The sequence below is a fragment of the Hydra vulgaris genome, chromosome 06, assembly GCF_038396675.1.
Source record: "Hydra vulgaris chromosome 06, alternate assembly HydraT2T_AEP".
Taxonomy (NCBI): Eukaryota; Metazoa; Cnidaria; class Hydrozoa; order Anthoathecata; family Hydridae; genus Hydra; species Hydra vulgaris.
In genome coordinates this window covers 7936229-7949940 of record NC_088925.1, presented here as the reverse complement: position 1 = coordinate 7949940, position 13712 = coordinate 7936229, and the positions used below count along the sequence as shown (strand labels likewise).

Below are 13712 nucleotides of genomic sequence, written 5' to 3'. Positions count from 1 at the left end.
CTTTTTTTTATTATTCTAATAAATTATTAACTAATAGTTAGGTATTATTTCAAAATATTGGTTGCATGCTAAAATTTTAGGTTACATGCTCAAGTGTTGTGTTAAAAAATAAGAAACTAAAATGCAAACTTGTTAAAAAAATATTAAAAACCTGCTTTATTGAAAAAAGCTCAACAATAAAAATGAAAAGGAATAACTAAATATTACTAAAATTGATAAACTTCAATTTTCATTTAAATAATGAAAGTAAAATATTAATCAACTTTCACTGAAAAGATAAAACTTGTTCAAATAGAGTTTCATCTTCTTTTAAGATTTGGTACTGATGCCCAGAAGATGTTGAAGGTGTTTTAACAAGAGAAATGACATTCATTCTTGGGACCCAGCAATTATCATCCCGCTTTGGCCAGTAGTACGACCGACTTGGATAATATGGATGCATAAACTTTACCATAAAATCATCATTCTTTATTAACTTCAGAAACTATACCAAGCCAGTAAAAATCATTGTATTTGCAAAATAGGTATTGTGACATCATAACATTGTCAATCTTAATAATTTCATATTTTTGTTTTTTGAGGAAGTCAAATGTTAGAGCAAAATCATCATCATTGGATACTCTTTTCATTTTTATAATTGAATGAGATGGTATAAATTGATGGAAACTTCTTGTCTCAAGAATAGTGATTGCTATTAAAAGTCTATCAGTAAGTTTCTTACTAGCTCCATTTCGTCAGCAGTGACATACACAAACGTAATCCCACTGATTGACTTTTGACAGTATTCAAACATTGCTTGAGAAGACAGTATATGACCTGTGGTTGGACTCTGCTAGCTAGCTGTTGCAACAAGCCTTTTAACAGTGCTACCTATTCCATCGCATGGAAATTTGCCATGGCTTGTTGCAAAGAAGTTCCAGATGCAACGAACAAAAAATCTTGAGTGTGTTGACATAAATTGTAAAAATATTTGCAGTTTTTATACTGCCCTGCACAGCCATCAGAAAAATAATGAATTTTTGTAATTGTGGGACAAAGATGAGTTTTTATTTGATTAATGGTTTTATGCATAACTTCATTGATAAATCCAACATCTGAAATAACTCAAAAAGAAGATATTTCAAATTTCACTTTCTTGTAGAAGATGACAACTGGATGAAGGGAACATTGACTTTTGCTCCAATGCTAACTCTGCATCTTGTCTTGTACTACAAAAGTGTAATTCTCTGTAAAATCTGCCAGTACAATAGCCTCATCAATACTAATTGTTTCTTTGAGATGCTTTAGATAGCTAGATTTTGATTTTGCTATAAATGAATGCAAAGTAATATTATCAAGTTTTTCACACAGGAGCTCTATGAATTCATTTAATGGAAGTTTTATTGTTAATAGTTCAGTTCTATCTGTTGTTGTCCACTGTTTGAAATCCACTGACTGTTCATTTTCATCACTGTCATATTGCTCTTTTGGATCATCATTGCTGGAAATAATTTTGTGCAGCTTGTATCATATGAATCATGCAAACTTTAGATTTTCTGATTGATTTCATAGTAAGATGTTTCAAGGTCTATAGTACTCAACATTAATTTAACATTTTGGTGTATTGTACACACACAAACAAAATGTGTACCTTTTGGACCAGCAAGGGTGCACCATTTAGGCCGAAAACTGCAAAATTTAAAAAATCCAATTTTTTGGCCTGGGTACTTTGTCTTATATGCCACATAAAGTTCCTTTAAGTTACACAAAATCAATTTTTTTGACATGTATTTTTTTCCCCAACACTTACACAGTCTTTTTTACCTGGCATTTGTCTTGAATACTCATCATCACAGTAAAAAAGCTTTATAAGTTCTATAACATCTTTGCTGATTCGATGACGTTCAACCACATCAGAGTATGCTATGATGCCTTTTTGGTCGCATAAAAACTTTGCATTTTGAATTTTGTGTTAGGAAACTGAAAACTCTTTTGCTGCTTTTCTGATAGACCAAGATTTTGGAGTTAATGTCAAAATTTGAAGTTGCTGTCTTCTGTTAGAAACTTTAAGTTTTTCATTCATGCATTCTACAAGGAAGTCTAGATCGCCAGCTTTGGTTTTAATTTCGGATCGGATTCGGTTACATCCAGAGCAGTTGCAAACTTCTTAATAACTGCATCTTCAACTTGCTTTATCATTCTCTTTCCAAGTGAAGGCTTGTTAGAGGTATTGGGTAAATGAACTTTTAGAAGAGACACATCAAGTTCGCATAAAGTACTGTTGAGCAATGATCTTGTTGATTCCAGTATAAATTCTTTTTCCATATTATCTTCAGTTAATTTTATCTCCAACTAGTTCTTTTTTTGGCATTGTGGACAAAGTTTTTCACCTGGAACTACGAATTTGCCTTTACTGCATAGGTACTTTGCTTTATCCAAGTTGATTTCACGAAGACTACCTAAAAAAAGGGAAGAACTCTTTTAATATGTATAAAAATTTTAGTAAAATCTTAAAAAGTTTAAAGTTGTATGGCACTTTCAGAAGTCAGCTAAAAGGTTAAATATAGCTAAAATAAACTTTGGCTGACAATAATTTCATTATTGTAACTCACAACATTTTCACAAAACTAAAAGTTATGATTACTATAAATACCTTTTATAACTTTGTCATGAGCATTAAATGGATTGTAGCATCGTGTTAATTTAGTTGTATAACGCTTCAAATAAACATGTTTATGATGGAGACAAGTTGTTGGTTTGACATTTATTGAGAGCCCAGTCTTCCACATCAATATTTCTCTTTCATATTCAGAAATATCTTCAAAAGGTTCAATTCCCAGCAACAATGTATATGTTGCGAGATGACATTCACTTTCTAGGTTGATTCCAATGGAGCACTGTTGGCTGTTTGCTATGACTAAAAAACTAAATTACTAAACAAGATTGTAGTGTTTAGTTGGACTGCCAGAATGAGGTGTGTCTTTGAAGTCTAAATTTTCATTTTTGAGCTTTTTGTTCTCTCCATACACAACACAAATTTCACAAGTAGCTTTTTCTGCCTTCGAACCTTAAAATTAAAAAAATTAAAAGCAAAAAGGAGGTACAGAAAATGCACATTTTTCTCAACTTGACATTCCATTTTAATTTGAAATTTGTTTGTATATATTTTAAAAATTAAAAAAACATCTTGTTTTTACTGTATTCTAGACCTCCTGACTTAAAATTGGAAAACGCAAAAGGTATTTCAAATGAAAATTTGTTGCAGCTAATGGAAAATCTTAATAAAGTGGCTCTCAGTCTGTGCGGTGAGGTACTTAATTATCATAAACATAATGAATGTAACATAATAAATATAATATGTTTGTGATTAAGTTTTAAATAAAATTAAACTTGTGGTAAATTAGTTTAAAAAAAAATTGTCTTTTAAACTAGTTTTAATCTTTGCTTGCTTATAATATTTTATTATAGGGTGAGAGTTTTTTATTGACTTAATCTATCAAGGTCCCAAAGTTGCTTGTTTATTCAAACATTTTTTAAAAACCATAATAACCATAGTTTTCCTAGACTTGATGAATCTTACAGTGGACTTTAAGACTTGCTATCCTTGTTTTTATTTTTGTTGTTTTGTTTTATTATTATTGAATTATTATTATTATTGAATTATTATTATTATTGAATTATTATTATTATTGAATTATTATTATTATTGAATTATTATTATTATTGAATTATTATTATTATTGAATTATTATTATTATTGAATTATATTTGTCTTTATTATTGGTATTGTGTTATTTTATTATTATTTTCCTTAGTTATTAATATTTTATTAAATTATTTGTGTATTAAGCCATATTGTGCTTTCTGGTGGTAATTAAAGTCATGATGTCCACATTCATTGCTTTTATTGAATACTTAGACTGGAAAAAACGTTTTAAAATTTTTGAAATTAATAAAATAAATAACATAAACAAGAAATAATTATGTTCTATTTTGACCATGACACTGATATTAATATAAGATGGAAATATGTGGGTCATAACTGATTAATGCTACTATTGAAAAGATTAAGAAAAAAATTGAAAACCACACACACACACACAAAAGTAAAAGGAAATACTACACATTGAGTATTAAAATTACTCAATACTACATAAATATGCATAATAAAAACTACTATTAAAGCCTTTTTTTACTATTAAAGGAATATTTATGTTTTTGTTTTTGTTAATTTCATTTTTCTTACACGATCCTTCTCCACTGTCTACTGTTAAATTACCTGCATTTACCCATTTTTAAGCATACCCCATTGGCTGGGACTTTTTTAGTAGAGAACCTTCAATGCTGATGAACATCAATGGTGATAAATGTTTTACTGACAATATGGTTTATACACTTGAACAGATGCTATGAATATGTCAATAATTATAGTGTTGACATTTAATGTTTTTTTTTTAATCTCAACATATTTAGATCATAAGTTTTTTCATTCCTAAATTTCCTGAAAATAATTGGCTTTACAAGATGCAACTTTTAAACAGGAACTTGTATTCCATTGATTATTCAATCAATACATACAAGTCCTCAAAAACTTCTAATAAATGACTATTTAATCAGTTAAACTTTTTTTTTTGTCTGTTTAAGTTTGTAAAAAAGTGGTTGCTTTGTGATTCTGTTTCAAAGTAAGCCCTAAAATAAATGACAGGGCTGCTGTGCAGAGAAACTATTTGAGGCTTGCACAACTAGAGGATCAAGCTGGAAACTTCTTGTAAAGCCAGCCCTGTTTACCAACAAAAGTTAAAGTTCAAATAACTCCCTCTTTTTGCTAAAGCAGTGTTGATTTTCCATCTTCAAATGCTGCAAACTTTGTTTTGATCATATCATAAGTGATAATTTTTGCTGCACAGGGAACAAGTCAGGTTAGGTCTAGGATCATCATGATCACTCTGATACTGGTAACATGTAATCCAGTACAACATGTTGCATCTCCTACTGCCTTTTAGCGTCTGCCCACTAAGTTTACTCTTTTGCAGGGTTAGCCTCCTGTAATTACTATATATATGTATGTTTGTGTTCTGTGTGAACCTCTGGTGCGGTGTTAGATCACCCGTAAATTATTATATGTATATTTGAAATACCCCTGCCTTGGGACTCTTAGTTGATTAAAGGCTATGTGATGTTGTAAAAGATAAATGAAAGTTGCTTACTTAGTCATTTTTTAGTTTTAATGTTTCAGAACTAATCAGTTTACAAAGGTAAAAATTAAATGTTTACAGAAAATTTAAGGACCAAATTATATATATATTTTTTTGTTTTTTTTGTTTTGTCATTTCACCTCCCCAAGGCCCAGAAGGCCACTACAGATGAGGAGGCTACTTAATTGTGGTTATAACCCTCTCTCAACTCTATAACTCCGAAACACGAACCTTGACAAACAAGGCCGCTGCGCGGAGAAACAAGTTGAAAATATAGTATGGAAAAAGGAAAATATAGTATGGAAAAAGGACTAAAGTGCCAAAATCTTAAAATCTTCCTTATTTCAAATTGTTTTCTACTTGTGTTGAATGAAAATTTGCTGGTAAAGTCTCACTGATTTACTCGGATTCATAACAGTTGGCTCACTATTGATTTTAGAAAATAAAAATATTGTTTATTGAGTTATGAAAAAAAAAACTTTTATTCAGACATTAGATTATTGTTTAACTTTAATGAAGATTTCTTGCAAACTTAAAAATGTAAATGTTTTTAATGAGTTTTGTTTTCTTTAATGAACATTTCTTGCAAACTTAAAAATGTAAATGTTTTTAATGAGTTTTGTTTTCTTTAATGAACGTTTCTTTCAAACTTAAAAATGTAAATGTTTTTAATGAGTTTTGTTTTAATAAAATTTCTTATTTATCTAAATTTCTGTTTCAATATATATTTGTATTTTTCATTCTTTTTGATTTTAAATATATATTAGGAATTTTTTCATAAATATAAACTTTATTTGAAAAAAAACTTTTTCATCAAACACCAGATCCATAATGTAATATGTAATATAAATAATATGTAATATTTAAATATTAAGTGTATATATATATATATATATATATATATATATATATATATATATATATATATATATATATATATATATATATATATATATATATAAATTAGTAGAAAATCACTTAACACAATTTTTTTTTCATTTAACACTGTGTTTTATCAATAAAGACTCATCGGAAATCATTATTGATGAAACACAGTGATAAATAAAAAAAAATTTTTGTTAAGTGATTTTGCTACTAATTTATAATTGTTCTGTTCTTTTAAGAACTTTGGGCACTCTATTTTGTAGAATACATTTTAAAGTTGTTTAAATATATATATATATATATATATATATATATATATATATATATATATATATATATATATATATATATATATATATATATATATATATATATATATATATATATATTATGTATGTATATTATAATATATATTTTATATATATATAATATATATATATATATGTATATATATTTAAATATATATTATATATATATATATATATATTACAATATATATTATATATATATATATATATATATATATATATATATATATATTACAATATATATTATATATATGTATTATTATATATTATATATAATATATTATAATACATTTTATATATATTATAATTCATTATATATATATTATAATACATTATATATATATTATAATACATTATATATATATATATATATATATATATATATATATATATATATATATATATATATATATATATATATATATATATATTACATTACATTATTATTTAAAGAGCACACAGGAAAAAACAGCATAGGCACATTTAAAAAGTTTTGAGGAAATATATATTGATCATTTATAAAAATTCTGTTGATAAAAATAATCATCTTGAGCGAATGTTAACTGCATCCAGCTGTCTTGTAAAAGGTCTCCTAGGCAGAGACTTTAGGAGTAAGCAGTCTGCTAGTCTTGCACCCCTTCTTTATCTTTTTGGTTGGTGTAAACCTGTATATTTATGTTTCCTTCATAGGATATTTCCTGAATATTGAATCTTCTTGACTCTACTCATAGATTTTTACTTGTGTCTTCTTGATAGTGGTATACAACTCTATCTGTACAGCTCTTAAGCTCAGTTTATTGGTTATGAGACTGGCTAGTAGAAAGGTTTCTCAAAATCTCTGGCAGCTCCTATCAACAGCTGTAAAATATCAGAGTATTAACAGTGCCATGTTGCGCATGCATGGAGATTTAATGTTATTACTTTTATTCTCTTTCTTTTTATTTTAGATTGGGAGTTCAAAAAAATCACAATTTAAAAATAATTTGATCATTATATAGAAGAAAAAAATAAAAATTCTTCTTTCATTAGATTCAAGAATTGAGTTAAAGGAAAAGATCTTTGCAAATAGTCATAATCTGTCAAATATTCATAATCTGTCTTATCTATGTGAGAGTTAATAAAATTAGACCCATGTAGGAAGGATCTGATATTTTGTTGATGATATTGTTAAGATTTTTCTAAAAATCTCTAGAATCTAATGTTAGACTTTTGTTGATGACATTGTTAAAGGTTTTCCAAAAATTTCTAGAATCTAATTTTTGTGATAAAAAACAAGATTTAATTATCTAAGGATGATGAATCTTAGTGTCAGATAGCACTTTTTTACACTAGTTTTTTGTTATAATGAAAAGACCCTCCAAAAGTTGTTCTTGTGAATAAGATCGAAAAAAATGGTTATGGCTAATCATAGCATGATATGAACTGCCTAAAAGTAAACTGAACACAAGCAAGGGTCAGAGACAATCAAGGAGTGCAAGTAAATGATTGGGGTTGTCTTGAAATTAAGTCACAAAGTTAATTATCTAAGCAAGCATTGAGAAATATATAAGTTGTGAGCCATCCTAAGAACCATTAGACTGAATTTTAGAGATGCACCCTCATTAGGAGATAACAGAAAGAGATGCATAGCCATCACTTATTAACTGACCTAAATTTAGTCCAGCAGTTCAATTTTTTTGTTGAACAATCTAATATTTAAATGAAACTTGAATAATATGAATTTAGATTAAATATTATTAAAATGAAATGGCAATTTTGAAACAAGCAAAGCTAGGCCAAAATAATTAGATTTACTTTTTGCTTCTTGTAAATTTGCATAAGTAGAGATCTTGGACTATTTTTAACTAACTTTTAAGAAAAAGTTTTAATAGGAACCTATATTCAATATGTTATTATTTTATTATTGTAACCTCTAAACAACTAATAATGTGAACATACTGAGTTGTTATTGATATAATTTATTATACATTATTATGCTTATTATGCATGTAAATTAGGAGTTTTAAGTATCTACAACATTATTTTTATTTTTGAGTATAATTCAAGATTCTTTCCGTTTAAAGCTTAAAATTTATGAAAATAAGTTTAGAATTTTTTATAAATTGAATGGTACTATTTTTAATATAAATATTGCATTTATAAAAATGAACATTTTAAGTTTTATTTTAGGTTATGGTGCTAAAGTTAGCACACCATGTTCAAGAATTTCTTCATTCACAAAATGTTTCAAGTCTTTCTTTTCATGATCAAATGCTTGCCAACCAAAAGAAGCTGGAAAAAATTGAATTACTTGAGCGAAAAAAATTGCAAGAAGTAAAATATGCAGAAGATGAGGGTTTGGTAAGTATTTGAAAATGTATAAATATTTAGTAAATGTATGGATATGACATCATCATTATCATCATCATCATCATCATCATCATCATCATCATCATCATCATCATCATCATCATCATCATCATCATCATCATCATCATCATCATCATCATCATCATCATCACCATCGTCATTATCATCATCATCATCATTAATGGGAATCATTAAAATTACAATCAAATGTTTTTTTTATTTATTTTAAATCATATCATTTTTGATATGGCATTTTTAAGTTTTTGCGTTTAAGTTTATATAGTATATTAGTTAACAAATCTTTAACAAATTTTTAGATTTAAAAAAAAAATTGTTTCTGGATATTTTAAAAATATGTTTTTAAGCATTGTTTGTGAGTTCCAAATTCTTATGTATTGAATTTACCAAAATCGGATAAACAATATTTTTTGATAACTTTAAAGATATTTAAAAAAATTCTTTATTGCTCATTTTAATTTAAAAAATAAATTTAATGCTAATAAAAGTTCTTAGGGTAAAGGAATGGAATATATATGAAAGCAGGAAAAATTTTTGTTTTACAACAAATATAACTATATATTATACGTTTATGAACGCAAATCTTAAATAAATAAAAGTTTTTTATGAAAGTGTTAATAGCAAACTAACATTGTCATCTTAAATAAATGAACAGTTATATTTTTACAGGTATGAGACAGTTAGGTGAAGGGTATGGTTTTTTATGTTTTATGTTTTGGGTTACTTTGGGCATGATTAAAATTTAAAGAGAACTTGACTCATTGATAGAGCCGGCATCCAAGCAATGAGCTATAAAGTTGTCTCAGTCCTGCTAATTAACCTAAAGTCTCTAAGAGCTTAAGAATGGATTTGAAGTTGATTTCAAATCCTTTCTTTAACTCTCTCTAAAAGTTAAAGAAAGGGTTTAGAGCTCAAGTAAAAATCAACCAAAAGTTTCTAAGTTATATATTAGAGATGAGGTTATTTAATTGATGTTGTTATATTTGTTTTGCAATAAAAATTTTATTTTTAAATGAAAGATGTTGTTGTGGTTTGCTTAAAAACTGATATGCTGTGTTATCTACTAATTTAAATAGAAAACAAAATATCCCTACATCTTCTATGACCATTCAAAACATCAACAAAGACTTAAAAAAGCATAACTTTTATATTTACTAATTTTTCGTTTAATAGTACAATACATATTTAAATATAAAAATAGTACAATACATATTTATAAAAAACTCTAAGAACTCCAAAGGCTCTGCAAGGGATTTTTGATTATTTTTGTTTTGTTTATTAGTGAAGTTTAGCTTTGTGTAATGGTCACTTCACAGTAGTTGATAAAATTATTTTTACTTCTTAAAATATTTTCAATAGATAACATTTTGAAATAAATTTAAATGATTTCATATTAAAATAATTCACAATAAGATGCATCAGTACTAGTGAATTTTTTTAAACTCTCTCACAGGGTTCCCACTCCTCCCTAAAAACCTTAAATATCTTTAAAAAAAAAAACCTCCTTAAAAATCCTTAAATAACCTTAAAAAAAGTTAAAATTTGAATGCTCTCCTTAATTTCTCCTTATTTTTTTTTAACCATCTAGGAAATTTTATTGAAGTGAATGGATTATACTTATTAATAAAGAAGCAAATATATAATTCTTTGATAGTTTGCAAACCTATACTTCTATTATATATTTATATATATATATATATATATATATATATATATATATATATATATATATATATATATATATATATATATATATATATATATTTATATATTTATATATATATATATATATATATATATATATATATATATATATATATATATATATATATCTATATATATCTATATATATATATATATGTATATATATATATATATATATATATATATATATATATATATATATATATATATATATATATATATATATATATATATATATATAGTAAAATTTATGTATACATCAAGTAATACATTAATTTATAATGATTTTTCTGTTTATATTTAAAATGTATTGAAAAATAAGATTCTGTTTTTCATGTAATCGTTTTCTCCTTTCTCCTTTTTACTTCAAAAAACTGTTGTTTGCGACCAAATCTTCTTAAATACTAAAATAAATATCTTCTTAAATCTCCTTAAAATCCTTACTTTTTACTCCTCAATTTTAATAGTGGGAACCCTGCCTCATATTATGTCAATTTCAACTTGTTTTTAATGGTTAACAAGTTAATTTCTTATTAATCAAAATTGCATTTTAAAACATTTCATGAAATTTTTTTCTTTTACTTAATGCCACAGGGTTTACAAAAAACATTTTTTGAGTTAAAGTAGTTTGTTAATCTGTGAAGAAAAAAACTTTTCTTTAATTTGAGATTTATAAAATTAAGTACCATAAAATAAATATGGTACTTATACAAATTGAAGTGTTATATCAAAATAATAATTTACAGTTAAAAATAGATAAAAAATTTATTTTAGAACAGCCAATCAGAAAAGCAGTTCAACAATTCTCTTATAAATAAATTTTTTTGTTTGCGTTTTAATACTCCAAAGTTGTCTGTTGTTGTGTTTAAAAAAAATATGGAAAAAAAATTCTTTTGCAGTTCATGTGTTGGTAAGCTGCTCAATTTAATAATTTTATTTTTTATTTATTTTAATAAGAATTTGAATATTTTATTATTGATAATTTTACTATTGTCGTAAAAAAAAATTGCTATGTATATATACATATATATATATGTATATTTCATTTTCAAAAAAAATTGCTATGTATATATACATATATATATATATGTATATTTCATTTTCAAAAAAAATTGCTATGTATATATACATATATATATATATATGTATATTTCATTTTCAAAAAAAATTGCTATGTATATATACATATATATATATGTATATTTCATTTTCAAAAAAAATTGCTATGTATATATACATACATAAATGTATATATACATACATATATGTATATTTCATTTTGTTGATTTATTTATATAGAAGACTAATTTTTTAGATAGAATCATAAAAGAAGTTGATATTGCAATGTATTTAAATATTATGTAATATTTAAATACAATTATATAATATATAATATCATAAAATTGTATAATAATTCTTTAATCTATTGTTTGTAATGATCCAAATATTGTTTGTAATAAAAATAAATATTCATAATATTTTTTAATTTGTCTATCAGCAGACTTACTGGCTCCATAAAAATATGCTGTCTCATGAAAAAAATTTCTATTTGAAATAATCTCGCTGTCAACTTTTTCACTAGAGAAATTTTACATTTTTTACACCCCATGACCACAATCACTTATAAATGAAGCTTTTTAATTATTTCCACAGAATGTTTGTTTACAATATCAATAAACTACCTATTTTTTGGAAAAAATGTGAAAAGTTTCAGTATGTCTGCAAATTTTTATTTATAAACTTTGGCATATATATAATTCTGACATATATAAAATTTGCCGAATAGTCACACACGAGCAGTGAACGCCTGAGGGAAGAAATGAAGTACATTAGAATAAAGGAGAATTATTTTTCAAACAAAGCATATTTTGACAGTTGTCAAGACAAAAATAAAGATTAATAGAGGAATATTTAAAATATAAATAAGATAGACAATGCACCTAAACAGTACTTACAATAATAATAAAAAATAAATTGTTATATAAATACTAATATGAACTATGATAAACAAAAAATATATCACCAAACAGAAAATAAATAAAACAAAAAATACATTAAAAAATAAAAAGTATGCATACAGCAATGAAAGGCCTCAGAATGGAAAAAAACATAAATGCCAATGTATAAACATAATTTGTGTAGTGATTAAGTAATAAACATCTCCTCAGAGTCGCGTCTGTTATTACTGGCGTTTCGATGAGGATCAGCACTTATAACTAGTTTATCCCGTCAGACAAACGTCATCACCACTTATGCTTTACCCCGCGACTAAACTACCTTTTTTTTTTGGAAAAAATGTGAAAAGTTTCAGTATGTCCGCAAATTTTTGAGCTTATTAAAAATCATTAAACTTTAAATAAATTAAATTATGTTAATTGAATAATCAATATTTGCTCAAAACATAACAGTAAACATGAAAATTTTTTAATTGGTATATAGTGTGTTGGATTTAGTGAAGTAAGTGCTGAAATATTATTAGAATTCACTTTAGTCTGTCCACAAATTTTTAGATGCTACTGTATATATATATATATATATATATATATATATATATATATATATATATATATATATATACAGGGTGCGGAAAAAGTATAATTTAAAAAAATTATCTGTATGGTGTTTTCTTTCAATATTTAGTGAGTTTTTAGTATTCTTTTGTATTCCTTTGTATTCTTTATTGATATTTTTTAATTTTTGTGACGAATTACAATATTTCAGGTCATGAAATCTTGTATTTTATCACAAAAATTAGGCTCTTGTGACTTCTGGAGAATCTTTAATAGTATCAATATTAAGGGCAAATCTGTAATTCCACCTCTCTTTTATGGTTCAGACTTTGTCACCTCACCTAAAGACAAAGCTGAATTGTTTGGTAAGAACTTTTCATCAACATCATCTCTTGATTCCACTAGTTGCGTTCTACCTGATATAGCCGTCAAACAGGTTGATCCATTGCTTGACATTTGCATCACTTCAGCTTCTGTATCTAAAATGATTTCCTGCTTAGACTCTTCTACAGCTTGTGGCCTGGACAACATACCTGTTATAGTCTTGCAGAAGTGTTCTCCGGAGCTGTTGTCTATACTTTCAAAACTATTCAACAAGTGCTTATCAGAGTCTTGTTTTCCAGCCTGCTGGAAAGCAGCATCTGTCATCCCTATTTTTAAAAATTCTGATTCGTCTAACCACTGTCCCATTAGTCTTCTTCCTATCATCATATCAAGGTTTTTGAATCTTTAATTAACAAACACTTAATATCTCATCTTGAGTC

General features: G+C 25.7%; 1 protein-coding gene across 6 annotated transcripts in view; it reads left to right on the top strand.

Annotated features, from left to right (window-relative positions):
* LOC136081622 (eIF-2-alpha kinase GCN2-like) overlaps positions 1 to 13712 on the top strand; it is a 75992-nt gene that overhangs the window by 16561 nt on the left and 45719 nt on the right. For 3 of the 6 annotated variants that reach the window (XM_065799123.1, XM_065799126.1, XM_065799124.1), the window contains exons 3-4: positions 3187 to 3289; positions 8537 to 8707. In XM_065799123.1, the coding sequence (XP_065655195.1) occupies positions 3187 to 3289; positions 8537 to 8707 (274 nt within the window). Of the gene's footprint in view, positions 1 to 3186; positions 3290 to 8536; positions 8708 to 11212; positions 11349 to 13712 lie in introns of those variants that run through there. The other 3 variants (XM_065799121.1, XM_065799122.1, XM_065799125.1) reach the window with 2 other exon arrangements.